This window comes from Astyanax mexicanus, chromosome 12 (genome assembly GCF_023375975.1).
Source record: "Astyanax mexicanus isolate ESR-SI-001 chromosome 12, AstMex3_surface, whole genome shotgun sequence".
Classification (NCBI taxonomy): Eukaryota; Metazoa; Chordata; class Actinopteri; order Characiformes; family Acestrorhamphidae; genus Astyanax; species Astyanax mexicanus.
Window position 1 is genome coordinate 26,886,135 of NC_064419.1, and position 26,612 is coordinate 26,912,746.

The 26,612-nt window shown below is 37.3% G+C and overlaps 1 protein-coding gene across 3 annotated transcripts in view; it reads left to right on the plus strand.

Moving 5' to 3' along the window:
- The window catches only part of disp3 (dispatched RND transporter family member 3), a 99,199-nt gene extending 73,208 nt beyond the window's left edge, over window positions 1-25,991 (plus strand). For 2 of the 3 annotated variants that reach the window (XM_022671124.2, XM_022671125.2), the window contains exons 13-21: window positions 142-311; window positions 1,467-1,597; window positions 3,266-3,441; window positions 7,032-7,158; window positions 7,327-7,472; window positions 8,467-8,626; window positions 11,971-12,084; window positions 18,973-19,127; window positions 22,019-25,991. In XM_022671124.2, the coding sequence (XP_022526845.2) occupies window positions 142-311; window positions 1,467-1,597; window positions 3,266-3,441; window positions 7,032-7,158; window positions 7,327-7,472; window positions 8,467-8,626; window positions 11,971-12,084; window positions 18,973-19,127; window positions 22,019-22,375 (1,536 nt within the window). In that variant the 3' untranslated portion in view covers window positions 22,376-25,991. Of the gene's footprint in view, window positions 1-141; window positions 312-1,466; window positions 1,598-3,265; window positions 3,442-7,031; window positions 7,159-7,326; window positions 7,473-8,466; window positions 8,627-11,970; window positions 12,085-18,972; window positions 19,128-22,018 lie in introns of those variants that run through there. The other variant, XR_007441357.1, reaches the window with a different exon arrangement.
- Window positions 25,992-26,612: the final 621 nt, after the last annotated feature.

The window sequence follows — 26,612 nt, forward strand, 5'->3', positions numbered from 1 at the left end:
CGTCTGACTTTTAAACGGTTGGTAATCTGAGATCGGTTTGAGAAATGCAGCATTTATACTTCAGCCTCTTCTCTAAGCTTCATGCTGTCTCTGCTCGGTGTAAACTGTCAGCTTATGATTGTTTTGTTATCGCGGTAATAGGCTTATAGCAGTCGCCATGGCAACTTCAGCGCACAGCTCACGGTGTGTGTGTCCCATGCCTACCACCCTCGGCCGCGGTGGATGCTGACCCGGGGGTCGTGCGATCCTCGTCACGGCTGGAGGTCAGAGTTCAGCTTCTTTGTGGCGCTGGCTGAGCAGAAGAACAGCAGGTGAGTGGAGGAGTGGAGTGAGGTGAACAGGTCTGTGTGAGCTAAAACACCAGTAATTGATCTGTTTGGCTGTTCTTTAAAGGGCTTGTATTTACTGTTTCTCCTACTTTTTGCTTTAAAATATACTAAAGCATGCATTTACTGAGTTTTTAAGTTATTCTATGACATACAGCTCTGGAAAAAAATAAGAGACCACTTCAGTTTCTCTGATTTTGCTATTTATAGGTATATGTTTAAATAAAATTAACATTGTTGTTTTATTCTGTAAACTACAGACAACATTTATCCCAAATACCAAGTAAAAATATTGTCATTTACAGCATTTTCTTTGCAGAAAATGTGAAATGAAATCAGTATTTGGTTTTTAATCACAGTTGTCATGCATCTTGGCATGTTCTCCTTCATCAGTCTTACACACTGCTTTTGAATAACTTTATTCCACTTCTGGTGCAAAAATTAAAGCAGTTCAGCTTGGTTTGATAGCTTGTGATCATCCAGCTTCCTCTTGATTATATTCCAGAGGTTTTCAATTTGGTAAAATCAAAGAAACTCATCATTTTTAAGTGGTCTCTTATTTTTTGGAGCTGTATATGGATGGAGTAAGTATGGGAATTTAGATAGGGTGAAAAATGTTTTTTTTTTTTGTAACAGCTTTTAACTGGCCATTTTTAGAAACCCAACCACAAAATATAAATATCTTTGCTAAAAAATGCAACTGTGTCTGTAATTTTATCCAAAATTGTTTTGTTATGTTGTTGTCATGGATTATCCTAACCAGCTAAAGATTGAGAGGCCAGTTATGTGCTCTGATCCTCCAAGCCATGTAAGATAATCTGCTCCTGGTTGTGACATCACAACAATGGTGAATTAAAACAGCACATTTCTTCATAGTTTAGTTTCCATATATGAATTAAATTGTATATCCTAGATTGATCTAGAATTTATACAATCATTTTACAGGTAAAGTTATTCCGTCAGTGATATTGGCCGTTTAAATTTTCTGCACTGAGCAGAAATGCCATGTTTTGCATCACAGTCAGTTCTCTCTAGAGGACTTACCATATGTTCATTCACGGCCATGTAAGTAGTTTCTGTATCTCTCTTTCTCTCTCTCTCTCTCTCTCTCTCTCTCTCTTTTTTTTCCCTCTCCCACAGGAAGCTCTATTTTGCCCAGAACACACTCAGCCCGTACCCTAGCCGTGTGTGTGATGGGCCCGCAGGCTGTATGGTTGGCTCTGGGCCTGTCGGACCCACTCAGGGCAGTTTCTACGCCCCCTTGCCTGCAGGTAGACCAACATCAAACTCCCACTCACACACACACATACATACCCTCACACACACAACATGATGAAACCTATTCAAATGTGCAGCAAGTGTTGCGACTGATGCATTATTCAACACTGGACAGCGTCGGATTTGCGTAGAGCCAATGCACCCAGGAGCCGTCAGACTGACAGAAAGCATGGAGAGAGCAGTCAATTCCACCATGGCTCCACCACTGAGCCGAGGACATGTGTCATAAAGACAGAACCTGCTGGATAAACATTGCCAGAGAAAGGTCTATTAAGTGCAGTGAGGTGTATATATATATATATATATATATACTAGTGCATCTCACAAGAAAATAATATTATTGAGAAGTTACATTATTTCAGTAATTCATTTAAAATGTAAAATTAATTTATTATATAAATATATAGATGTATTACTCACAGACTGAACACTTTAATCATTTATTTCTTTTATCGTTGATAATTATGGCTTACATGTCTCTCCAATCACTGACCATCAGTAAATGTTGCATTCCATCTGGAAATCAATGGACCATAGTGCAGTGCAGTGTTTTCCTGGAAAATCTTACAGCACTTCATGCTTCCCGTCTGTTGACAACTTTTATGACGATGTGGATTTCATTTTCCAGCAGGACTTGGCACACTGCCCACACTGCTACAAGTACCAATTTTGAGTTTTAATTGGTTGTAATCCAAAATCATCAACAATAAAAGATCTAAACGCTTAAAATAGATCTACAGAATAGATTTAATACAGCTATATAATGTATATAATGTACATTGTAAACTAAATTATTGAAATAAAGTAACTTTTCAGTGATATTCTATTTTTTGAGATATAGAATATAGATATGCACACTCTGCACATTTAGTGATTTTCCTGCTCCCTTTTCCACACCTGAGGAACTAATCAGCTCATTAAAAATCAGTTCATTAATAATCAGTTCGTTAATAATCATTAATGAAGTGCTTTGAGAGTAGCAGGGCTGAGTTAAAGCAGAGAAAGTCTGGAAAATGTGCAGGGCAGGTGGGTTACAGGATCAGGATTGAGAAACACAGATATAAAGTTTTTCAATAAAATGAGAAATAAAAGATAGTTTATAAAAAAAAATCTTTGAATCTATAGAAAATGCTAAATCTTGTTATATCTTGATTTTGATATATATTGTTGTTAGGATATGAATTGACCTATATCGGGATATATCGGGATATATACCGCACAGCCCTGATGAGTGCCAATGAATGGGACATTCTATTTCTAAAGTTGTGTGGGAATTTAACATTCCTTGATCCACAGTGTCACATGGGTACCAGGAACATGTAATACAAGGTATCAATCATCACCCACAGTAGACAATACAGTAGGTGATAGTGATTGTGACCAAGCAACTGTGGCAGAACTCACATCCACGCGCAGGTTTTTAGCTTATAGGGCCATGGCAACAGTCATGAGACACAACATCTGGTATGGATAACGAATTAAACATTGAATTTTAAAATTAGTAACTTAGTAAATAATAAATAGTAAGAAGAAAAAAATAGACTTTTACTTAATCATGTTTTGGAGGATTTCTTCTGATCCATTTATCATAAACATTTCACTTAGTGTAAAAAGCAGTTATTATATTTCACATTTTTTGATATGTACTTCTGTTTATTTAGCTCCTAAACAGGTGAAGAGCTCCGTGACGTCCGGCTTTAACCCCTGTAGCGGAGGCGGGTGTGGGAAGCCAGCAGTGCGCCCCTTGGTGGACACTGGAGCCATGGTGTTTGTGGTGTTTGGGATACTTGGAGTTAACCGCACTCAACATGCAGACAACCACGTGATTGGAGACCTGGTGAGACAATGAAAACGCAAACAAATGTTTTCTGAATGTTACCGTTTATATGTTATACATTATATCGTTGCTGTCCAATGAAAAAGACTTATCTCCAAAACAGCAAATTTACAGGAGAGAGAAAAAACCTTGTAAACTTTCAATAGAAGTCAATGTAAAAAGAGTTTATTTCAGGTCATTTTGAAGAGTTTGTATTGGTCCGTTCATCAAGAAATTTCGGAACAGTGTAAGGAACAGTTTATGGGAAAGTTATGTGAAAAACTGTCTAATAACACTGTGATGCAAATCATTATTACCCCACATATTTTCAGAACGTTCGTTTAACCTTAATGCAAGCTTATTAAAATATTGCTGCATGTTCTAATAACGTTCTCTGTGATCCAATGTGAAAGGATCCTTTTTATACAGTTATGGTCAGAATGATTTAAAGAATGCAACTGATATATTCTTTGCTGCTCTCGGTTATTATACACAAAAAAAGCAGTAAAAAAAAAAAACACACACACAGTGTCATCCTGTGACATTAGCATACGTTATCACCATGATACCTCGTTAGACTGTTCCATACATGTGACCAACAGGTTACTGAGGAAGACTCTTTATTAGAAAGCATTACCACCCATAGTGGACAGCACATTGGGTAGTAATGATCGTGACCGGCGACATCTGGCTGGAAATGTCCATGAGAACAGATACACGACTCACGTCCACATTCAGTGCAGGAGTTTTTCTTTGTCTCTGTTGTTATGTGTTGTCATTGCAGTTATCTGTGCGTATTCCGTTTTTTTTTTTCTCCTTTATCTCTTTGTTTTGCTGTTTGGTTTTGGTTGTTTGGTTTGTCTGTTTTAATAAACGCTCCTGCTCTTTGTCTGCCTGCCTCTTGCCGATAGCTTCCTCCAACTGTGACATCTACACTGCACTGTTTAACAAGCTGCTCTTAACATTGTGTGAACATTTCTTAATGAGTTGGTCAATAGAGATGCTCCAAAATTACCTTAATTCACACAACAATACAACACTACGAATGTTTTCCCTTCTGCTGTGAAGGAAACATTATGGAGATATATGTAGTGTTTTATTTGGACAGCAGAGATTTGTTCTGTGCTGCTTTTGTATTTCTGCTGTGGTTGAGTTTGCGTTTTATTGAAGGACTAAAACACAATACAACAACAGCGTCTTCTTTTTGAGGCCGTTTCTAAAAGCTGTCTGACAGAATCACTGCTGTCGTCTGACACACTGATATTTGACAAGCTGCAGAAGATGCTCCTGTCACTTAAATACTGTGTGAAAGTGAGCGGTTAAACGTTTTAACCCATCAACAAGCAGAACTGTGGCAGCTGCAATCAAACAGTATGCTATAAAATAATAATAACTGCTTTACATATTAAAGTAAGTTAACACAACTTAAATACTACAGAAATCCAGGATCACTTAAAGGAGATCTCTGGTGTAAAATGGCCTTTTGGTGTAGTAAAACATAATAAAAAAGTACTTACCATTTGCCCCTATAAATCGCTTTTTCCACTGTTATCCAGCTCAAAGTAGCTCCACACCTTCTTACTAGAATCCAGAGAGCCCTGATATTTAAAATGAGGCATTACTAACTTAAAAATTGCACAAGAAGCTTATTAAAAAGCTCTGTTTATATCCCATAATGCTAGCTTCAGCTCCATGCACCGCCATTACTGAACTGAAAGTAACATAGACATAAATATATATATATAGACTCTGCCTAGAGTAGGAGCCGGCATCAGGAGGCAGGCTTTGTGGAATCTATACATATATGTCTATGTTATTTTCAGGTCTGTGATGGCGGCGTTCGAAGCTGAAGCTATCATTATGGGATGTAAACAGTGACTTTTAATAAGCTTCTTATGCACTTTTTAACTTATTAATGCCTCGTTTTAAATGTCAGGGCTCTTCGGATTCTAGCAAGGAGGTGTGGAGCTACTTTGAGCTGGATAACGGTGGAAAAAGCTTAGATTTATCGGAGCAAATTATGCCCCATGTCACCCAGTCTGAAGGATGTTTGGACAAACCGTTAAAATTTTTTAATCTCGGAAAGCTATGGGAAAAAGAGGTGTGCTATTCATCAAAGGTAAGTACTTTTTATCATGTTTTACCACACCAAAAGTCCATTTTACACCATTTTAGAGTTCTCTTTTAATAGTGAACAATTGGGATACACACTCATTTCGATTAATTCAGCTGCAGAGGTCATTTAAATGACGTGGTTAAAGTTAGGTGTGCCTTATGTTTGGGCAGTTCAACCCTGATAATGAAAGAACCATTCCCATTGGCTCGTGGGATTATTCCCCAACCGTTTTACTCACCATGTGAATATACTCATATGTTTATTCGCTCAATGTGACGAAACATTGCATATTATTATTTACTGAAGGTTAGTTGAACTATTTACTCCTTCTAGTTTCTCATGTCCTAAGATAATTCATACAGTATGATAAACCTATCCTGTGCAAAAGAAGTTACTCCTGATCTTCCTTTACTGGGGCAGCCCTAATGAGAGCCAGTTTTATCAAAACATTTTTGATGGTCTTTGCAACTGCACTTGAGGATATTTTCAAAGTTTTTGACATTTTTTCGATTAACTGACATTCATTTTTTTAAAGCAATTCTGTGTATTCTGTGTATCTCTTCACAACACAACTGATGCTCTTACACACATTAAGAAACAAAAATTTTACTTGACAAGTCCAGCAGAGTTGTTACGTAAGAGCCAACCTCATAAAGCTGACTGAGAAAATCCAGCCAAGATGTGCAAAGCTGTCATCTAAGCAAGAGGTGCCTACTTTAAAGAATCTATAATATAGATTCCAATATAATAATATATTTTACACTTTTTTGTTTACTAAATAATATCAAGGTTTTTTTTGTTTCTTTTTTGGATGACTGTTATTAATCTGCAGTGCAGAATCTTTTAAAAGAATGAAAAAACACCAAACTTTGTCTGGTAATGTATCTTGATTAACACTTTAACTGCAGTAAGATTTCAGTATTTACAGTAGCAGGACTCCTACTGTAAGGTATAGTTTGGTCAAAAATCAATAATAAAATCAATAAGCGCTATGTATCACTGTTCAGAAATATGAAATATAATGTGCGTTTGATTTATATTTAAAATTGGGAGTCATATATCTCAAAAATACCAAACACTGGTTATTGTTATCGAAATCGGATTTAGGAAATAGGATTTAGATGCGACTGATAGCCCTGGTGTTTGGGAGTCTTGGTCATGTGCATAGACTTGCAGTGTGTGGTCTAGGTCTTGGGGGATTAAGTCGAGCAAAAGCTAAAAAAAAAACCTGGTAAAGTTTTGCTCTATTTCAGCTATCACTGGGCGTATGCTTATTTGGAAAAGGTGCTGTGTTCTTTATCCATAAATGGAGAAAACATGAAATGTTGTAACACCCTGTATAAACTATATGTCACTATGTTTGGACAATTTTCTGGAATAGTTTGTTTAATATTGTTTTTTGTATTGTATATGGAAACAAAATAAAGTGTAAAATGTGTGTGGATTCCAGCTTCAGTTCATTCTGATTGATTTCTCGTTGACTTTTTCCACAAAGGGCAGTGTGATCTATGACCCTGACTTTGATCTCTTCAATGAAATCGGTCATTTATGCCAACTCTGCAAAGCCATCAGTGCCAACACACAGCTCGTCAAGCCCGGCGGAGCCCAGTGTTTACCTTCAGGTACACACACACACACACACATATGCTAATCAAATGACATGAGGTCACTCTTCTCTGTTGTCTCTTTTGTTCCTCTCCTGTTTTCAGCCCTGCGTTTATCCTCCCTTCATTGCTCAATATCTTTCTCTCGTGCTCTTTCTCTCTCCTGCTTTTATCTCTCTCTCTCAGGTAACAGTCTTTCTTCCATTCTTCCTGTTCTCCACCCTGACTGTCACTCACTTCCTGAACCAAACCTCCTGCCCGGTCAGCTCTCCCATGGTGCAGTGGGAATGCAGGGGGGCAGAGTGCACTGGATCTCCATGGCCTTTGAGTCAGTGAGTGCAACTAAATAGTTTCTAAACCATTTCAAATTTTGTGGTATAATGTCTTTAAGTCCACTATATTTTAAACATTACATAAACATTTTCTCAAAAAATGCCATCCCATTATTCCACATTTTTACATGAACATCCTTTAAAACTTACATGATTAATACTATGAAACGTTGTTTTAAGACATCAGCAGTGTCATTTGATAACAGTTAGATTTTCTTTTTATTAAGACTTTAAAATCGAACTGTTATCAAACGACACTGCTGATCAACTTAAATCAACTTTTTGATGTTACTGTAGGAAGGTGGAGTAATGGGATGGAAAATTTTGAGATAATGTTTATTTGGTTGTATATAATTCATGGGTTTATCAAATAACACCACTATATTCACAATAGTCTTGATCTCCTGTATTTAAGGTAGATGTTTCAAGTGACATTACTGTAGCAGTTTGGAGTAATAGGAAGTCAATAATTTGACATACTGAATTGTTGTGTGGAGGAGCACCACAAAGCATTTGTTCTTACACAGTAAAGATTACACAGTAATGGTGTGTGAGGGACAGAGGACGTGCCCAGTATGGAACCAGGACGATAATTAATCACTACACCTGGAAACGTGCTCACAAGCCCCAAAATGTCAGTGGCTACTAAAATACTGATAGTTGTGCAAATGATTTAGATTGTGTCTAAAAGAAATAATTAAGTATTTTTAGGGTAAAAAAACACTATACCTCCATTAATTGACCATGCTGTCATACCAGCATATTTTCCATATATAAACCAACAGTCACATAAAAACATTTTCTTTCAGTGTAGTATCTGCTAAAGCAGTCTAGCTTATAAAAGACAGAGAGAGGCAGGAGGAAGAACAGACATGCGGATTCCCTGCGGTGTTAGTGCTGCGCCGCCCCCATGTTTAACAGGTGTTTGTGTCATTAGTAACCCTGTTTGATTAGAATCTCTTTTTTCTTTTCTCTGTTTGTTTTGAAAACCCAGACCACCTATAAAGGGAAGTCTTCATTTCAGACTCACTCTGATTTCGTCCAATGGGAGAGCTTCCTACAGGAGCAATTAGCATCACTCCCGCAATCGTCAGCGCTGCGTCGAGGGTTCCAGACCTGCCAGCACTGGAAGCAGATTTTTATGGAGATCATAGGTGTGTGTGTGTGTCATTGTGTGAATGGAGGAGCTTGAGAGTGAGAGAGAGACTTTGTATAGTCATTCTTACAGTGTTTTCAAGGATGCATAATATGTCAGTGAGTTATGTATTATTCATCAGAAAAAATGTGGAATACTTATTGTTATTTTTGTTATTATAATTATGTCAGCACCGGTCTGACACTGGAATCACACAGACAGAAATCACAGGTGAGGACTAGAGGCTTTGGTATACTTTTTTGAGTTACTCAGATTTAAAACCACATTCCCAAACTTTCCCAAATGAGTTTTCATACCCAGTGGTTTTGTTGGCTGTCAGTATGCACAGAACTGGGGGTGGCGCTATGACATTTTATGGTAATTTTCAGGCTCATTACAGGAGGACTGCTTGTTATTAAGGGCTGCAACTTTAGCGCTTTTCTGCCTCCGTACGATGTCTGCGGTTGCTGGTTTTTCTGCGTTTATGGCATTTGCTGAAGCCTGAATCCACAAGAAGTATAATGAGGCCTTTAGTAACGTAGCATTGCTTGTGTAAGCACTGATGTTTGTGTAGTCATGATGTAGAAGCCCATTTCCTGCTGGCAGCAAAATGTCAAATGTTGAAATTTTAGCTTAATATCTTGCAATAATGATCTACTTTCTGGATGTTGACCCAAAAATTGTGTGTTTGTCTTATAATTTTTATAGTTCAGTGAAAATCTAATGTTTTTTTCGTAGCCCAGACTCTTTTAGTTTAGAACACTGGATCTAGACTGTCACTCTTAAAGCAGCAGTCCCTCAGGTTGTTTCGATTACATAATATAAAGTAGTAGTTTGCCTGAGTTGGGGATAAAATATTCTACTTATTATCATTAGTGTTTTGGCTTAACCATCCCTGCAACATATAATATATTCATTCAAGAAACAGCGTGATCTGGTAGGTTTACTGATTGTAACTGTTCTTTACTCAAAAAAGAAAAAGTCAAAAAGATGTATGAAATCTGATCTTATTGTTTTCAATCCCATTCAAAAGCCCACATATAAAAATGACTTTATGTGATTTAAAATGCTCAGATTTGACAAGACTATATAGCCCTGAAAAAAACCCCAGATATCTGTCAGATTAAGGCAAAACAAAAAAATAATAAGATTACAGTAATTTCATCCTGGTAATTTAATCATGGTCCTAGATTGGAAATTAATACAATTTGTACATACACTATATTGCCAAATGTATTCACTTATCCATCCAAATCATTAAACTTCCAAGGCCACAGGTGTATAAACCCAAGCACCAATAGACATGCAGACTGCTTCTACAAACATTAGAGAAAGAAACTTCAACCAAGTCTCATAACACTAAAGGCAATGCAGGTGAGCGGATAACTTTTGCCAATATAGTGTATGTGGCATAATTGTGAGTGGTCAGATCAGATTTTTTAATCTTTTTGTTTTTTAATAGAGGCATTGCTGCATAACAATACTGGAGGTGACGTTCATGAATTAATCAGTGTGTGAACATTTGAAAATACTTATAACTGACTTTAAAACCCCCTTAGCATTTTTGGCACACTTGTGTATAAATTTAGATATTAGTAGAAAGATGTACAGGGCGTCTAAATTATGCATCTGGCTATTTGACAATAAAATATTCCTAGCTGACAAAAAAAAACTCAAAATTTTCAGTGCGCTTATGTGAGCTATATTTCCTTTTGTATTCTTATGTTTTTATTTGGGAGACCGCTACCCACGAGTTTCAGATTTTTATTGGTTAATTTAAAGTGTCAATCATACTTTCATCCAGTCAGGTTTTACAGCTGCTAGTGATTTTTTTAAATGCCAAAACATCTGGCAGGATATTAGTTTGTGTAAGCTGGTCAGACGGATGCTAACTCTCTCTACAGAAAAAAAGTGAGAATTACTTTTATTTCACTGTAGTGTTTAGAGCTGAAATTAATATCTATGAGAGGTAGAAATAGATATTGGTTAGTAATAAAGTGGGAGTAAGACAGACAGCAGGCTCCAGGTTGTGTAGCTAGCTGTTAAGAAAGATAAACCGCTGTCTGAGGTAGTAACTGAACCTGTTTAACACTAGCTGTGTTAGATAGTTAGCTTAGCTAGGTTAGCTGAACAAGGCTAAGGCAAAATTCTGATAAACCTTCACTTTGTGCAACTGTAGGGGGAAAAAAGAAAATTGATTGGGTTTTAACTTTAGCTAACTATATTTTATCATGTATTAAGAAACTCTGTTAAATAGAACCTATGGTGGAGGTAACTGAAATAGCTTAGGCTAGCTTGGTTAACTGGACAGGCTAAAGCCGAAGAAACCACCACTTTTTGCAACTGTGAGGGGAAAAAAAAAACAGTTTATTGGTTTTTATTTTCTAACTTTATATTTTATTATTACCAAACTAGGTTACATAGGACCCATGATGAATTCTGAGCCTGAGGTAACCTTAACTGAACTAGCTTAATGCTAGCTTGGTTAGCCGGAAAAGGCTAAGGCCAGATACGTCTGAGGAACCACCACTTTGTGTAACTGTGAGGGGAAAAAAAAAAATATTCGTTTTTATTGCGTAAGTTTATATTTTGTTATTACCAAATCAGGTTAAAATGGGACCCGTGATGGAGTCTGATCCTGAGGTTACTAGCGTTAAGCTAGCTTAGCTAGTTAGGTTAAGTTAAGTACCTTACTCGTTGTTTGGCCAACCATGAGAAATGATAAATACAATAGTATATAGTAAGTTAGCTTTTTTTGTTTTGTAGTTCAGATGAAAATGTATGGTGTTTAGTTAATGAAGCTTCTGTAACTTATATCGAAATATTGAAATGTGGTGACAAGTAAAAGCTATTTTAACTGTTTCTGGTTTAACACTAGCTAGCTAACCTAGCTAAGCTATAAGGCAGAGACTGTTCGGCATTTTGTGCATCTGTGACGAAAGAATTAATGAATGCTGCAGCCCTAATTTTGCTGCATTTTAATGGTGTAACGTTAAAAAAAAAAAGATTTACTACAAGTATTTTAAGTCAATGTATATTGTAATTGAAAAAAGATATGTTAATGGGTGCAAGCCAGGCTGAACACTAACAGCTGTTAAAAAAATGAAGAGCTTAGGTTAAAAACTATTTCTAAGTCAACAAATTGAAAGGTGTGTGTTTGGGTGTGTGTTTGTGTGTTATTACATCTGTTGTCTACAAAACTTTCGATAAAAACTTGATTACAAAAAAAGCAAACATGCTTTGCTTATTAACTGCATGTGTGATCGAGTGTATTAGATAAATATCAGCATGGATCAGGAAAGCATTAAAAAGTAGGAAACCAAAGTTCAGTTCTCACACACTCTTTTGATTTCCTGACTCTAGGTGTGGAGAGCGCCCTCTACAGTCTGCTGCTGTCCCTGGCCATCTGTATAGCGTCCGTGGCCGTGTTTACTGCGCATCCCCTACTGCTGCTGCCCATCCTACTTAGCATTCTGGGTAAGGAACTCGTTCTTCCCTTTAATATGTTTCAGCATGGTTTCCTGCTTCAAAACACTTTCCTACGCACATTCACCCATATCCCACACTAATCACTCTCCCCCAATTTAGTCAGACTTTTTATTTTTTTTACCAGAGCAATTATTCGCATGAGCAGCGTCTGTACTGATGAACGTCCCTGTTTTTTTTCACTTTGATCACTTTTTTAGAAGATGCTGTTGTAACCACTGTGTAAACGCAGTATGCTAATTATTTGTGGGAATCATGCAGATAAGTCTAATTTAATTAAACACGCTTAACTATAAACACTGCTATACACATTCTGGAATCATTATTTAAAAGTTCAGAAGGACTTTTTAACTTTTTAAAGATACAGCTGTAGTTAGAAGCTTGTGTACACTCATCACAGAGTAGAATGAGATGGCAGTTTTGGGCTTTCAGAGTTCTTTTTTTTTAGTATGAGTGTACAACATATGTATTTAGTAGAAAAAGCAAGAATTTGGTGCACAGATTTTATATTTGGTGGTTTTCTGTAATTACCACAGGGTCAAAATATACATATAGGGTCAGAAATATACATATAACATGACTAATATTTGGGTACATGTCCCTTAGCTAGTAACACATTGACCAGACTCGTTTGGTGGCCATCAACCAACTTTTGCCAGGGTTCATATATTATTCATGATTGCACGCTTTATGTAGTACACAACCTTCTTTGTTTTGCGTTTCGGGTCTTTCTTATTTTGGATCGCCCAATTCCATGGTCCAAAGTTTCACTTCCTAGCTGCTGGTTTGAGGTTATGCTGATAAAGCAATACAATACGTTTTAAAACCGTGCCAGAAATCGTTGCTTCAACCATATTTAAAGGTTTGTTGGGTTGAATGCTTCACCTTTACACTTCTGAACATTATTGAAGTATAAAAGTAAAAGTAATGTACTGTAAGGGGGGAAAATGCCATTAAGGACTCACCCCAGGCACCACATGAGCCCATAGTACACTACTCCAATAAAGTATAGATAACTAAAGTTTCTACTTAAGTAAGGAAACTAAATATTTGCACTTAACTTTGTTACTTAACACCTCTGCTCAAGAGGAGACATGAGATACTAAGCTTAGAGGCTAAATTCTCCTTTGTCTTTCCCTCTGACCTCATGGTTGTCTAGGAGAAACTTCAGAGATATTAAGTAGATCTCCTTTTTGATTTGTCTTTCCAATAGGAAGAGACATTTCTCACTTGTATATATTCACAATCATTCTTCTGAGATCTGCACTGAAGCACTGAAACTTCCCAATTGTACTCCATGTTTGTCAATTCAATATGTGCTGTCAGACAGACTGTTTTATGTGAGCACAGAGAAACTACCAGCTGTCAGTCATGATACTGTTGGTGGAGATTAAATGTAGAGAAATAAAACTAAGCAAGATATCCATAGTTTTAAGTATTTATATTTATTCCATACACAGATCAAGCATAACATTATACAGTTTTCAACTCCACTGAGCATATAGGGGCACTTCCAGAATTACAGACTGTATTACATCTGTTTCTCTGCACACGTTATTATACAACTTACTACCTGTTCTGTAATGGCCAGAACCCCACAGGGGTCTCAGTCCAAAATTAAAAAAAAAATCCAGCAGCTCTGCTGTGTCTGATCAACTCGTACCAGCACAACACACACTAACACACCACCACCACACTGTCAGTCAGAGGTACAAATACTTTGTTACCTTATGTTACTTGGTTATCTATATGTTACTGGAGTAATTATTTTCAGATTACTTTTTACTTCTACTCCTTAAATCTTCACACAATTATCTGTACTTTCTACTTCTTACATATAATCACTGCTAACATATGCATTAATTTTCCTTGGGCATATATGCAGCGGAAACAGGGAGCCGAGTGCATCCCAAATTAATTTCAACATTAAAATTTTAATATAACATTACAGTCACTATGGCTTTTAGAAAAATGTGTTTTGTTGAGGGGGATCATGCACTATTGGACTCTGTTGCATGTTTATACTTCTCATCCAAACACTATGAAATTCACTCTATCCGGATGGAGATATGTATTGTTGACTTTATTAATAAAGTATAGATAACCAACATTTCAACTTAAGTAAGGAAATATTCTAATTATTAGTAAGTATTAGTACTTAGTTTCTTGACATTTCTGCTCAAGAGGAAACATGAGAAAACTGAGCTCTTAGGCTAAAGTCTCTTTTGTCTTTCCACCTGACCTCATGGTTGTCTACACTGTAAACCCAAAAGTAGTTTGAACTCAAACGATTTAAGTCTGTTTACATAAAATTGGATATTTCTAAACAATACTCAACTATTTTGAGTTAGTTGAACATTTGTGGGCACATATACATTCAAACAAAAGTTTAGTCTGTTGCCATTATCTATTTGCATACTGGGTGTGTCCAACAGTTTCTGACACAACAGAACGTGATCCCCCCTGGGCTACCTTAGAAATAAATTAAGTTCCTCTTTAGTTGTAATAACTAATAAAATGTTTTAATTTATGCTAACTCAAGTTTTTATTCACCATTACTTAACACATTTGAGCAAACCAGCCTTTAAAAAGTTAAGTAAACTCAAATAATCCAGTCTTACAGTATAGCAAAAATAAAAAAGTTGAATCAGCTTCCACTTTAGTTGTAATAACTTGATGTTCTAAGTTATATACTAACTAAAGTTTTTATTACCCATTACTTAACCTTTTTAAGGCAACCGGTTTCCTCAATTTTTTAAAGTAAATTCAACTTATCCGGGCTTACAGTGTAGGAGAAACTTCAGATAAATTAATGAGATCTCCTATTTGTTTTTTCTTTCCTATGGGAAAAGACATCGTCGATCACTCTTCTCAGATCTGCACTGAAGCACTGAAAATCCCTAATTGTACTCTGTGTTGTCAATTCAATAAGTGCTGCCTTAGCTTTTGTCCTTTTTGCCCCTTATATTTCTTTTACGTTTATACTTTGAGGTGGTTTCGAAAACAGTACTTTTTTTACAATTTTTCTTGAGTAAAAAGCTAGAGTTGATACTTCAACTTCTACAGAAGTATTTTAAATCCTAGTATTTACACTTCTACCTGATTTGTAAATGTGAATACTTTTGACACATTTGTTAAATGTTAATGTCACTGCACTGCCAAGAGTGACCCACCACCCAACCAATACCTGATCTGTGGTGACCCTGTGGTGCTCTGACATTTGAAGAACAGGAAGGTGGCCCACAGTCTGCAATTATAGAACTTCAAAATGCTCCTGTATATTCAGTGGAGCTGAAAAAGATATAATGGGTGTTGAATGAAGTACAGTAAGTGGTCATAATATTAGGCTTGAACGGTGTACTAAATATAGACTATTTATTATCAGTGATAAAGATTCGTGCTTACCCAAATTGGGTGTGTGGTGTTAAACCTCCCCCACAGCACATGTTTAGAGTGGGAGGTGTGCTGTTTTTTAAAAACACATCCCAACCTTAATCGGAGGAGTGCAGGCAGTAAGCTAAACTAATAAAAAAGTGCAGAATCAACTGCGCTTTTGGGAGGCGAACAAATCAGAAAATAAATCTTAATGCATCACCGCTGCAACTGATATGTATCTCCCTGGTTATTACTGTTGGGCTCCGTTTCCTCATCATCTGAGCTGTCCTTCTCATACCTCTCACGCTTTTCACTTTATTTGTGGTCATTTTCTCCTCTCCCGACTCTCTGCCCTCCAGTTTAATAGTCATTTTCCCTCTGTTTATTGGAGTCTCAGATAAATTATTCTGTTGTTTATGTGTCTGCAGTTGCAGAAACACCTACAGTTGTGGCTGTCCGCTTATATACACTCATGATAGATGTTCAATTATTTATTTATTAGTTTATTTAAAATTAATACAGGGTCACAATTGTACATATAAAAAATATAAAATGTCTTAAAACCAGCCACAGCCAATGCCTCCTAATGTCCTGCTAGTGACCATGATTGACTACAGTTCGTAGCTTCTTCCTACCGTCATTAAAAGGGTTTAAAAGTGTTTGACAGCAGCACTTATTGGATTGACCAGCTAGCAGAACACATAGAGCTCAGAACTATGATTGTAAATTTACAAAGTCATGGATGTCTTTCAAAGCCATTCCTAAACAACTGTACATCCCAAGATCATCAGTTCAACCATACATTCTTAAAAATGTAACAGGCAGATATAAAAACGATTACTGGTGTCTCTCAGAGGCTACTCTTTGTAAGTGTACCTCTTTGTGAGAAATCATTGGCTGCTTCATGTGCCTCTACAAGGCAATCGAAGAAACTTTCTATACAAAACACACAGTTTTCAAGTTCAGCAATTAAAACAGATGTTCTTGAAAATGTAAGCAAAGATTATTGGAAGGTGCAGCCGCTTGGCTAAGGTTTGGAAGAAGACCCAAACTGCTACCCTCTGCTGGGAGAAACCTTAAATCTAATGGTCTGGAATACCTCAAAAACACAAAAAGGTCAAGAGCCTGCCATGAACCAGAAGCTGCTAGAACATCACTATCACTCTGTACAGTCAAGTGAGTTCTATTGTAATTGTCAGGTTTAGGATTAGATGAGACATTAGATGAGGCATTTCACCCCAAAAACACTGTAACAGCTGTTAACCCTCCTATTATGTTCATTTTTCAGGAACAGCAGTGGTGTTCCCAGGTCAATTTGACCTGGTGCATGTTTATTTATACAAAATATGTTTGAAAAAGTCCTAACAAGCAGTGTGAATATTTTAATACAAACTCCATTACTAATTATTATCAATATAGTCAATATTTAGTGCAGTGATGTTCCTCACCTATAACAGGCAATGGTTCAATTAGGATAATTCACTCGTTTTTATGAAAAAATCATGTTCTAACTTTTTTAAATGTTTTATTACTTTATTACTTTTGAAAGACCAACTTATAAAACAAAAGTTTTACATAACATTGAAACATAACATTGCAATTTAGTTTTAGTTTTTATTTTTGCAGGGTTTGGTTGCAAATATGTGAGATGAACCATTTTCAAATTATATGTTGATTACACTAATTAGGGCAAGCAGAAGAAGTTTCATACTGAAAAAATACTTTTAACTGTTTTTCCTAGATCTTGAAACTTTAAGACGGGTCAATTTGATTTGGTTAAGCATGGTGGTGGTAGCATCATTTTCTGGGGCTGTGTTACAAATGATAGATTACACAGAGTGATACATGAATGAAAGCGTTAACACAACTGCATTAGAATTCTGGAAGATTTAAAGAGTGTTTATAACTCTGAATGTACGATACGTGCCCAATAGTGCTTTTTAATAAAGTCCTGTCATGTTTCTCTTGCAGGGTATTATACAGCATTCTGTGGGTCAAATTTCACCAATGTATGGGCAATTCCATTGGACTTAAGTGACTCTTAGGCTAAACATACTGATGATAGAGACTATTTGCCCTTGAAGCCTCTGCCTATTTCCAGCTCATTTATATGTTAATGCAATATATCAAACCAAATGGTAATGAGTGCTGGAAATATAATTCCAACAGGCGAATACACAAAAGTAATGAATTCATAAATTATTCGAAATGAATAGACACTTTTAATCAGCCAGTCCGAGTGGTCACAAGTCAAATAAGGAGAACATGGATTTAGAAAGTAGTACAGTGACGTGCAACACAATGAAAGATAATAAGTAATGCAGAAGCAGCCATAGGAATAAACAGAATAGACTAGAGTGTTCATCTCCTGCGACAAAATTGACATAAAAAACCTTGTCTTACTTTGTGATACCTCTCTATTACTCTACATTGTTTACCCCCTTGAAAGTGTGCTTCCATTCCTGCATACACTATTAAATGTAAATGTAAAATCAGGTCAGCTTAAAATAATGCAGTAACTGATTACAGTGTGTTTTTGGGTAAACTAAAAAAAAAATATCTAGTCAAAACTCACATTTAGTCCTACTAACTCACATTTTCGAGCTTCTGCATATGAGATTGTTTAACAATGCATTTAAGTTGATCCTCAAAAATCTTAACGTAAATAAGCTGAAGCTTGAATTGCTTAAGTATCTATGATATGTAAGATGTTTAATCTTTTTCCTTTTTTAGTCTGATAAAAATATGTATTTTCTTTGCACTGGTGAGAATTTTTGACCATGGAGGGCTGTAGTGTTGATGGGATTCAAACTTTGGATCATCCTCGGTTTTTGACAAGCAGACAGTTAGACAGTCACGCCACCCTATAGCTGTTAAACCATCAAAATTTCTGCATCTACGAAAGAACTAAAATGTAAATTAATTAAATGTGTTATTTTACAGCTTATGAATGGCCATATGGTCTAACTGGTGCTCAAAAAATATGAGAAGACCTTAAATTCAAATACAAGTAAAGGCTAAGCTCTCTAGTCTGGGGACGTCATTTAGCTAATAGGGGCAGTTCTAACATTGATCCCAAAATGTATTTTTTCCCTTGTTAGTTCATGTCCCTATACAGAACCGGCATAATATGTTCAACATTAATAAACTGATTTTTTTCTTTTTATTTTGTTCTTCTATGGCAGTTCATCTTAGTAGTGTTGTTATCCACTATGTATGTCTGAATTTACCTTTGTAATGTGTTACATTGACATAATTTTTTTTATTTAACTATTTTTTTTACTCATTCATTTTAATGTATTTTATTTTTATTTTTTTAAGTAAGACTTTTTATAAGGTTTTTTGCTACTTTTTGTCAGTTTCAACCTTTTCACATACCATATAAAAAAGGTTAGTGATAATGAGTTTTGATAAGACAAAGGTTGATGTTTAATTAAGAGTGATTGTTTGCTGTTGGTTGTAATGCAGTGTAACCTGTTTGATCTTTATGTTGTATCTGATCAGGTGTGGTGTGTCTGGTGGTCGCAGTAATGTACTGGTTAGGTTGGGAGATGGGAGCGGTCGAGGCCATCTCGCTTTCCATCCTGGTGGGCTCTTCTGTGGACTACTGCCTGCACCTGGTGGAGGGATATCTTCTCGCTGGAGATATGACAGTAATGGTCAGTTACAACATTGCATCATACATATGTTCTCCTTTGATATTTTGCCTGGAGCAGAGCATGTTCCTCTTAAAAGAACCTTTTTTAAGAGGGAAAATATATGTACTATACTAGTGCATATAAAAAAAATAAGAATATTATTGAAAAGTTTATTAATTTCAGTAATTTAGTTCAAAATGTGAAACTTGTACAGCTCTGGAAAAAAATAAATAATTAAAAAAATAATTTTTTATTTGACCAAATCGAAAACCTCTGGAATATAATTAAGAGGAAGATGGATGATCACAAGCCATCAAACCAAGCTGACCTGCTAAATTTTTTGCACCAGGAGATGGCATAAAAGTATCCAAAAGCAGTGTGTAAGACTGGTGGAGGAGAACATGCCAAGATGCATGAAAACTGTGATTAAAAACCAGGGTTATTCCACCAAATATTGATTTCTGAACTTTATAATTATGAACTCGTTTTCTTTGCATTATTTGAGGTCTGAAAGCTTTGCATCTTTTTTGTTATTTCAGCCATTTCTCATTTTCTGCAAATAAATGCTGTAAATGACATTATTTTTATTTGGAATTTGTGAGGAATGTTGTCTTTAATTTATAGAATAAAACTACAATGTTCATTTCACTCAAACATCTACCTATAAATAGTTAAATCAGAGTGAAGTGAATTTGTTTCCAGAGCTGTATATTATATAGCTGTATTACACACAGAGTGATCTATTTTAAGCATTTATTTCTTTTATTGACTTGGCACACTGCCCACGCTGCCAAAAGTACCAATTAGTCTTATATAATATTCTAATTTTCTGAGACACTGATTTTTGGGTTTTTCATTGGTTGTAAGCCATAATCATAAACAATAAAAGAAATAAACACTTAAAATAGATCACTCTGTGTGTAATACATCTATATAATATATGAGTTTCACATTTTGAACTGAATTACTGTCATAAAGTAACTTTTCAATGATTTTAATTTTTTTTGAGATGCACTAGTATATATGTAAATATATATGTAAATATATGTAAGCACTTACTGAGCATTCAATTACATGACCTTTATCGAATACCAGCAGCAAAGTGAAATGGCTGCAGACGTGCCTTGGAGTTTTAGAGATCTCTAAGATCTGAACTGGATGCACTGCTTTGGGTGAAAACAGAACACTTATCTCAGAGCTGCACTGTTTGCAGTGGGCGGCTTTAAGAGATGAAAGAAATGCGGAAAGAACATCCTGTAGACATTTGCCGATAGAAAATGTGCCAGGCAAACAGATTTGTTCTCCTGTTTTGTTTGGAAATTCTAAAAATTGAGGAATCCATTTATATACCAAAGTATGTTTAGCTCACTGTATTGGGTCTTTTTCAAAGAAATGCTTGCTTGATTAGGTGCAATGAATTAATAAGTAATCGTGACATTTCTTCAGATTTATCTGAGCCCAGGATCCCTGAAAAAAATCAGTTAATATATCCGCTCAACACTAAAGTAAATAACTGATCAGCACAGTGATTTTTCAGTCTACACAGATTTTAATAACACTAAGATAAATGACTGATGGTGGGTAGTGTCCTGAGGAGTGTCCTCCAATACCTACTGTAGATCAGGGCATCAGTGAGCTACGGAACAGCCTGTGGCATGACTGGAGGAGTCAGATGCACTTACACATGCAGTCCCAGTCAATTAGATTCAGGATTAGGGTACATTAGGCCCAGTCAGTGGCGTCAATGCCTTCATCATCCAGGAACTGCCTACACATTCCGGCCAGGAGGAACTCAGGACCCTTTGCACCAGCACAAGGTCTAACAATGGCTCTGAAGATTTAATCTGGGTACCTATAAGCATTTAGAATGTGGCGCTGCTGTTTGATTTGCAAATTCTGGGTGCTGCAGAAACATCCACACCAGTATCCCACTGGAGGTCACTTTGTAGGGGTCAAGCAATGCTCCTACTGTTCCTCCTTGCACAAAGGAGCAGATACTGTCCTGCCTTTAGGTTGATGCCCTACTACTCCCCTATCCTGCTATCCTGGTGTAATGATCTGTGTCCTGGTATTTCCTCCATGCTCTTTTTAGACTGTGCTGGGAGACACAGGAAACTTTTCCACAATAGCACATCAAAATGTGCTATGCTGGAGCTGGACTACATGTGAAGGTCCCTTCCACTAGTTACAACCAGACTGGAACATGTTCAGCAGTATTTATATACGCCAGCTCTTCCATTTTCCATTTTGCTTGGGGCCCCCAAATGCTTTGAAACGGCCCTGCTTACACCTCCTCAACAGACTTTTCTCAAGCCTTGCGTCCGAAATAATTCTACACTGATGGGCGTGGTGATCTGGAAGTGAGGTGTGTTCCAGTACATTTTTGGTGTGTTGCTATTTTGGCCGCAGAAAACAAAGGTGCGCCACTGACTGAAATGAACCTAGACAACAGTCAATCATCCATTCTTATACTTGCACCAAGCACACAAACACTCGTGCTCGTTAAACACACACACAGACGCGCTGCACCACGCAGACCTGACTTTTAACTCAACAATAAACAGAATAAATAATAAAATATCATTTCTGTTCCCTTAAATGAGCTGCTGGTGTACCTTGAAACCGTGAATGTGCAGTCAGTATCCTCTGCTGAGACACACAAAGCACTGCTCTGTAAGATACCAACGTGCCAGAGTGCACCTGCCTCTTAAAGGGAATTACAACTGGCACACTGATTGGCTTATTTCATGTTTTGCCCAAAACACACCCATGATTAATTAAGAGGATTAGCTGGGCAGCTGGGCAATCTGCAATTGACCGGTGTGCTATAGATCGATGAAATAGGGCACTAAATTTGTAGTTTTTTTTCTTATAGGAGCTAAAGCAAGTATCCCTGTTTCTGTGTCTCACAGGACCCATCAACCAAACGGCAAGAACGAACAGTGGAGGCAGTCAATCATGTGGGCGTGGCCATCGTATCCAGCGCCGTCACCACGGTGATCTCCACAGTACCGCTCTTTTTCTGCGTGATCGTGCCTTTCTCAAAGTTTGGCCAGATTGTGGCTATTAACACTGCCATCTCAATACTATTCACTCTGGTTGTTACCACAGCCCTGCTCGCCACGATAGGGCCTTCTGACTTCTCCCGACCCCCCAGAGCAGTTCTCAAAGCCAGCCTGGTGGTGCTGGTGGTGGGGGCCACTGGTTGTGTCCTTTGGTGGACTGGATCACAGTTCATTCCTGTAGGCTGGAAGTCACTTATTACCTAAACCGGTCCATCAGACAGACCAACAGCGTGATGTCAAGATGATGAAAAGATAATGAAGTTGGGGAGAGGAAGTGCAGCAGTTTTTTTCTGGTGGATTTGCAGATGTTGAAAAAAGACTGTGCTTTGGCTGTATTTTGTATATATTAAGAAGATATGTGGTAGAGAATGTCTATTTCAATAAAATCAGAATGGACCAAATAGTGATACTTGAACACCACTGGTGAAGAAACCATTTTTTTTAAACATTGGGGGACGTGGAGACAGTGGAGAACATTAATGCAAAAGGTGACATTAAAAAGGTGTTTTTTTCAAGACTTTTCCAGGTACTACATAGGATAAACATGGTTTACAGGTTTCTTTTAATATTGAATGGAATGGAAATTTAACCATGTTTTGGAGAGTCTATCTGAGATTATATTAAGATCTACCTCGGATAATATAAAAAGGACCTTGACCTAGAATTACTGTTGAAATGTATTAGTATACTCAGGCTTTAGTAGAGCTCACAGTAACAATGAGATAAATAACTGATCAGTGCCCAGTTTCCCAATAGCATCTTAGCATCAGAAACATCTTAACATGAAGAGAGGGTTCAGTGTGAAGAATCATCTTAGTGCTAAAAACTTTTTGGGGACCCCACCATAGCACAGTGATTTATTTATCAGTCTACTCATGCTTTATTAGAGCTCACAGTAACACTGAGATAAATATCTCATACCTAAGGAACACCACTGGTAAAACAGCCTATTTATAGTTGTAGGGAAGTCCAGGCGTCACTGGAGAACATAAATGCCAAAACCTAGACATTTTCAGATATTGCATAAAAAGAAAAGACATGGTTCTTTAAGTGCTTTGTCTACATATTTTAAAATGAGAATTAACGAGTGGTCCTGGGGGGTGGCGGATGTGCCATAGAATGAGGTCTATCTCAGATTATCCAAAGATCTACCTCGGATTACTCAGAAAACAACCTGACCTGGAATTAATGTTGAAGATGAGGAGAGAGGCGAAAAGGAAAGGCAGGAAATGAGATCTGGAAAGAAGGAGAAATAACAGGTCCTTTATTCTCCAGCTCTGTGCTTGTGGGACATCGGCAGCAGTTTGTCTTATGAACTAATATTGTTAAAATGCCACTCTAACATACATCAGCTCTGACAGTGGCGTACCTTTTGTGGTCCCGAGACATGGAAGTGGTGGGAGCTGGGGGCTAAAAGAATGAGGCAAACACACGGCTTTCTCTCCCAGATGAGGACGATGTAATATTTCCTTTCCTTTTGCGGGAAGATGATGGTTCTATTTGCAGGCCATCTAGTGAAACAATTACTGACAAAAGAATATCTTTAGACATATGCCTTGGCAAGTGAGAGCATTTCTTTTGAAAGGTTAACAGGTTAACAAGGGTAAAATCATTTTCAACAAATATCCAAGGTACAGGTCTAGACCTCTTTTGAGTAAGCACCAGAGTGACAGGGCCAACAGTGACAAGGAAACATTCCCTCCTACTAAGAGGAAGAATCCTTATGCCAGATTCACACTACACGACTTTTTGAGCTGTCAGTCGTGCTGTTCACACTACATGACTGACTGTGCTGTAATCGCAAGTCAAACCTTCTTAGATTTTTTTTGTAAAATACATTATTCTACTTTCTAAAATTGAAGAAATATTCAGAACAAGTAGTTCATTATTATTTTTAATTAAAAGTGTTTAGCTTTTAGCTCCATTCACCCCTATTCATAGAGGACTCATTCATGGGCTCCCTCTAGAGTTTAACATTTATTTCATGATATAACAGAGGGAAAAGAAAGTGGTCAGAATTTTTATAAACAGCTCTTTCTGTGATCTCATTGGCTGTCTCATCTGCTCCTGACTCCTTGTCGCCGACTGAGTCAGATATTAAACATGTTCAATATTTGCCAGGCATCTGCGACGGATCGGCGAGGATCTTTCAGTAGTTCACACTACGCTACTGAGCGAGCGCAGAGTGATCCCTGATTTCCCTCCAAGCAGAGTTTTTGTCATCGATCAACGTAAAACTGTTGGCAACAGGAAAAACTGGCCCAAAATCGTCTAGTGTGAACCAGGCATTAGGAAAAAACAAGACTCAGTAAGAGGAACCCACCCCCTCATGGGTCGACCACAGCACAGTGATTTTATCAGTCTACTCATGCTTTATTAGATCTCAGTACCTGTGTGATAAATAACTGATCATGCTCAGGCTTGATGAGAAATGTCCTTTTAAAATAACGCACCAGTCTGTGCATTCAGAAAAGAAACGGAAAACCACTGGTGTTGCCGGGCCTAACTAACGTCATGTTAGGCTGGCAAAGTGCCAGTAATAAAGTCCAAAGGCGATCTGGCAAAGAAATGACTTTCTCTCCCAGCTGAAGACGGTGTAATATTTCCTTCCCTTTTGTGGGAAGATGATGGTTCTATTTGCAGGCCATCTAGTGAAAGGCTTACAAACAATTACTGGCAAAAGAATAGTTTACGAAATATGCCTTGGCAATTGACAGCATTTCTTTTGAAAGGTTAACAGCTCCATTCTGAAGTCTGTTGTGGAGAAAACAGGCTGCGGAAGTATTTTGTACAATGGCTCATTTTGTGAAACTGTGGCAAACATTGGTTGTAATGGTAATGGTTTGAAATTGCTGTAAACTGTAGTCCAGAGTAGTTGTCACACTTAAAAAAAAAAAAGAAAAGAAAGTGTTTGTGTTAATTCTCTCATTTTAAAATCCATTTATACGATATGTTGTTGCGCCTTCGTTTCTCTCTCACCAAACCGCCATTCATTTACTTCAAGGGCGCGCTCACCCTTTGTATGCTGTGATTTATACGTCTCGTAAAACAGATGCGCACAAACAGCGAGTGCCACCCCCCCTCTCGGAACGACTTGACCCGTGGAGGACTTGACCCAGTTTGGAGATGATATGCCGTTTCAGAGCTACTCAACCTCGGTCTCAGAACCCTTCCCACCTCGGCAGAGATTCCCGTCACACAATCACCACAAAGAACACTCTTATCATAGAGGATTCATCTGCCTCACACAGAGAGAGATCCGCTAGCCCACCGATGAGTGTTTACATGCTCAACTGATGTCATGCTTTAGTGCGTTCACGTTTGTATTTATGTTGTAAAATTTGATTTTGTTCTTTTTTTCCTTTTTAAGTGCTGTTGTTATGAAAACTGTTTTCAATAAACAAGTGATCTGATACAAAATCCAGATCATGCGCTTCCTGCATGATCCTGCATGATGGGAGAAACCAAGACCACAGCACGGTGATTTATCAGTCTACTCATGCTTTATTAGATATCAGTAAAACAGATAAAAAAAACTGATCAGCACAGTGATTTATTTATCAGTCTACTCATGCTTTATTAGATATCAGTTCCTGTGTGATAAATAACTGATCAGTACCTTGATTTATTAAAAGCAGCTCATCTTCAGTCCTAAGTCACACAAGTTTTATTTTTTTTCCAATGTATGACAATATATAAAAATGTACATTTCTGGTTTCTTGGCTATTGATGAAGCATCATCTTGATTCTGTTTTGGCCCGATTTGTGCCTATTCTGGGTCTAATCAGTAGTCTTCAGATTAAAAAAAAATTGTGCACCATTCCTTTGCCCTTGAGTTCACGCCCCTTTTTATTTGTACTGGTAACTTACACAATCAGGTCCAGCCTGTCAGTGATCTCTCATCCCCTCCACATTAAGTAAAATGCTTACTTGACTTTATTTGGACTTTTCCATCAATTTTGATTAATATTTAATGCCTGAAACTGTAGACAGCCATTAATAATGCAACCTGAAGGACATCTATAATGGATGTGCCAATGATGAGGGCTGGCTGCGCTAAAACGATTTCACTCCAATGTCATGATTTGACATTAGAAATTCTCATTGATGCCTCATGCCTGAAGAGTGGGCCATGAGATATCAGCACTGGTTTTGTTTCTGTTACAAAAAAAAAGGTTTAGAGGAGAAAAAGGAGAAAAGTTTTCAATGGTTGTGAATATTGTGAAAAAGAGACCCCCAAATGCATCAAACCAATTTTTGACAGGAGAGCAGAACATGTTGATTTTGGTAGAGTGGCTCTTAAGTCCTCCTTTTAGTGACCCCTGGCGAGGCGCTAGTTCTTCAGGTATTTGTTCAGTGCAGCTTCCAAAACACTCAAGCCGGATAATCGGTATTTCTCAGCCTTGACTTCAGACTTCAGGTCTTCAGGTCTAGGTGTGCT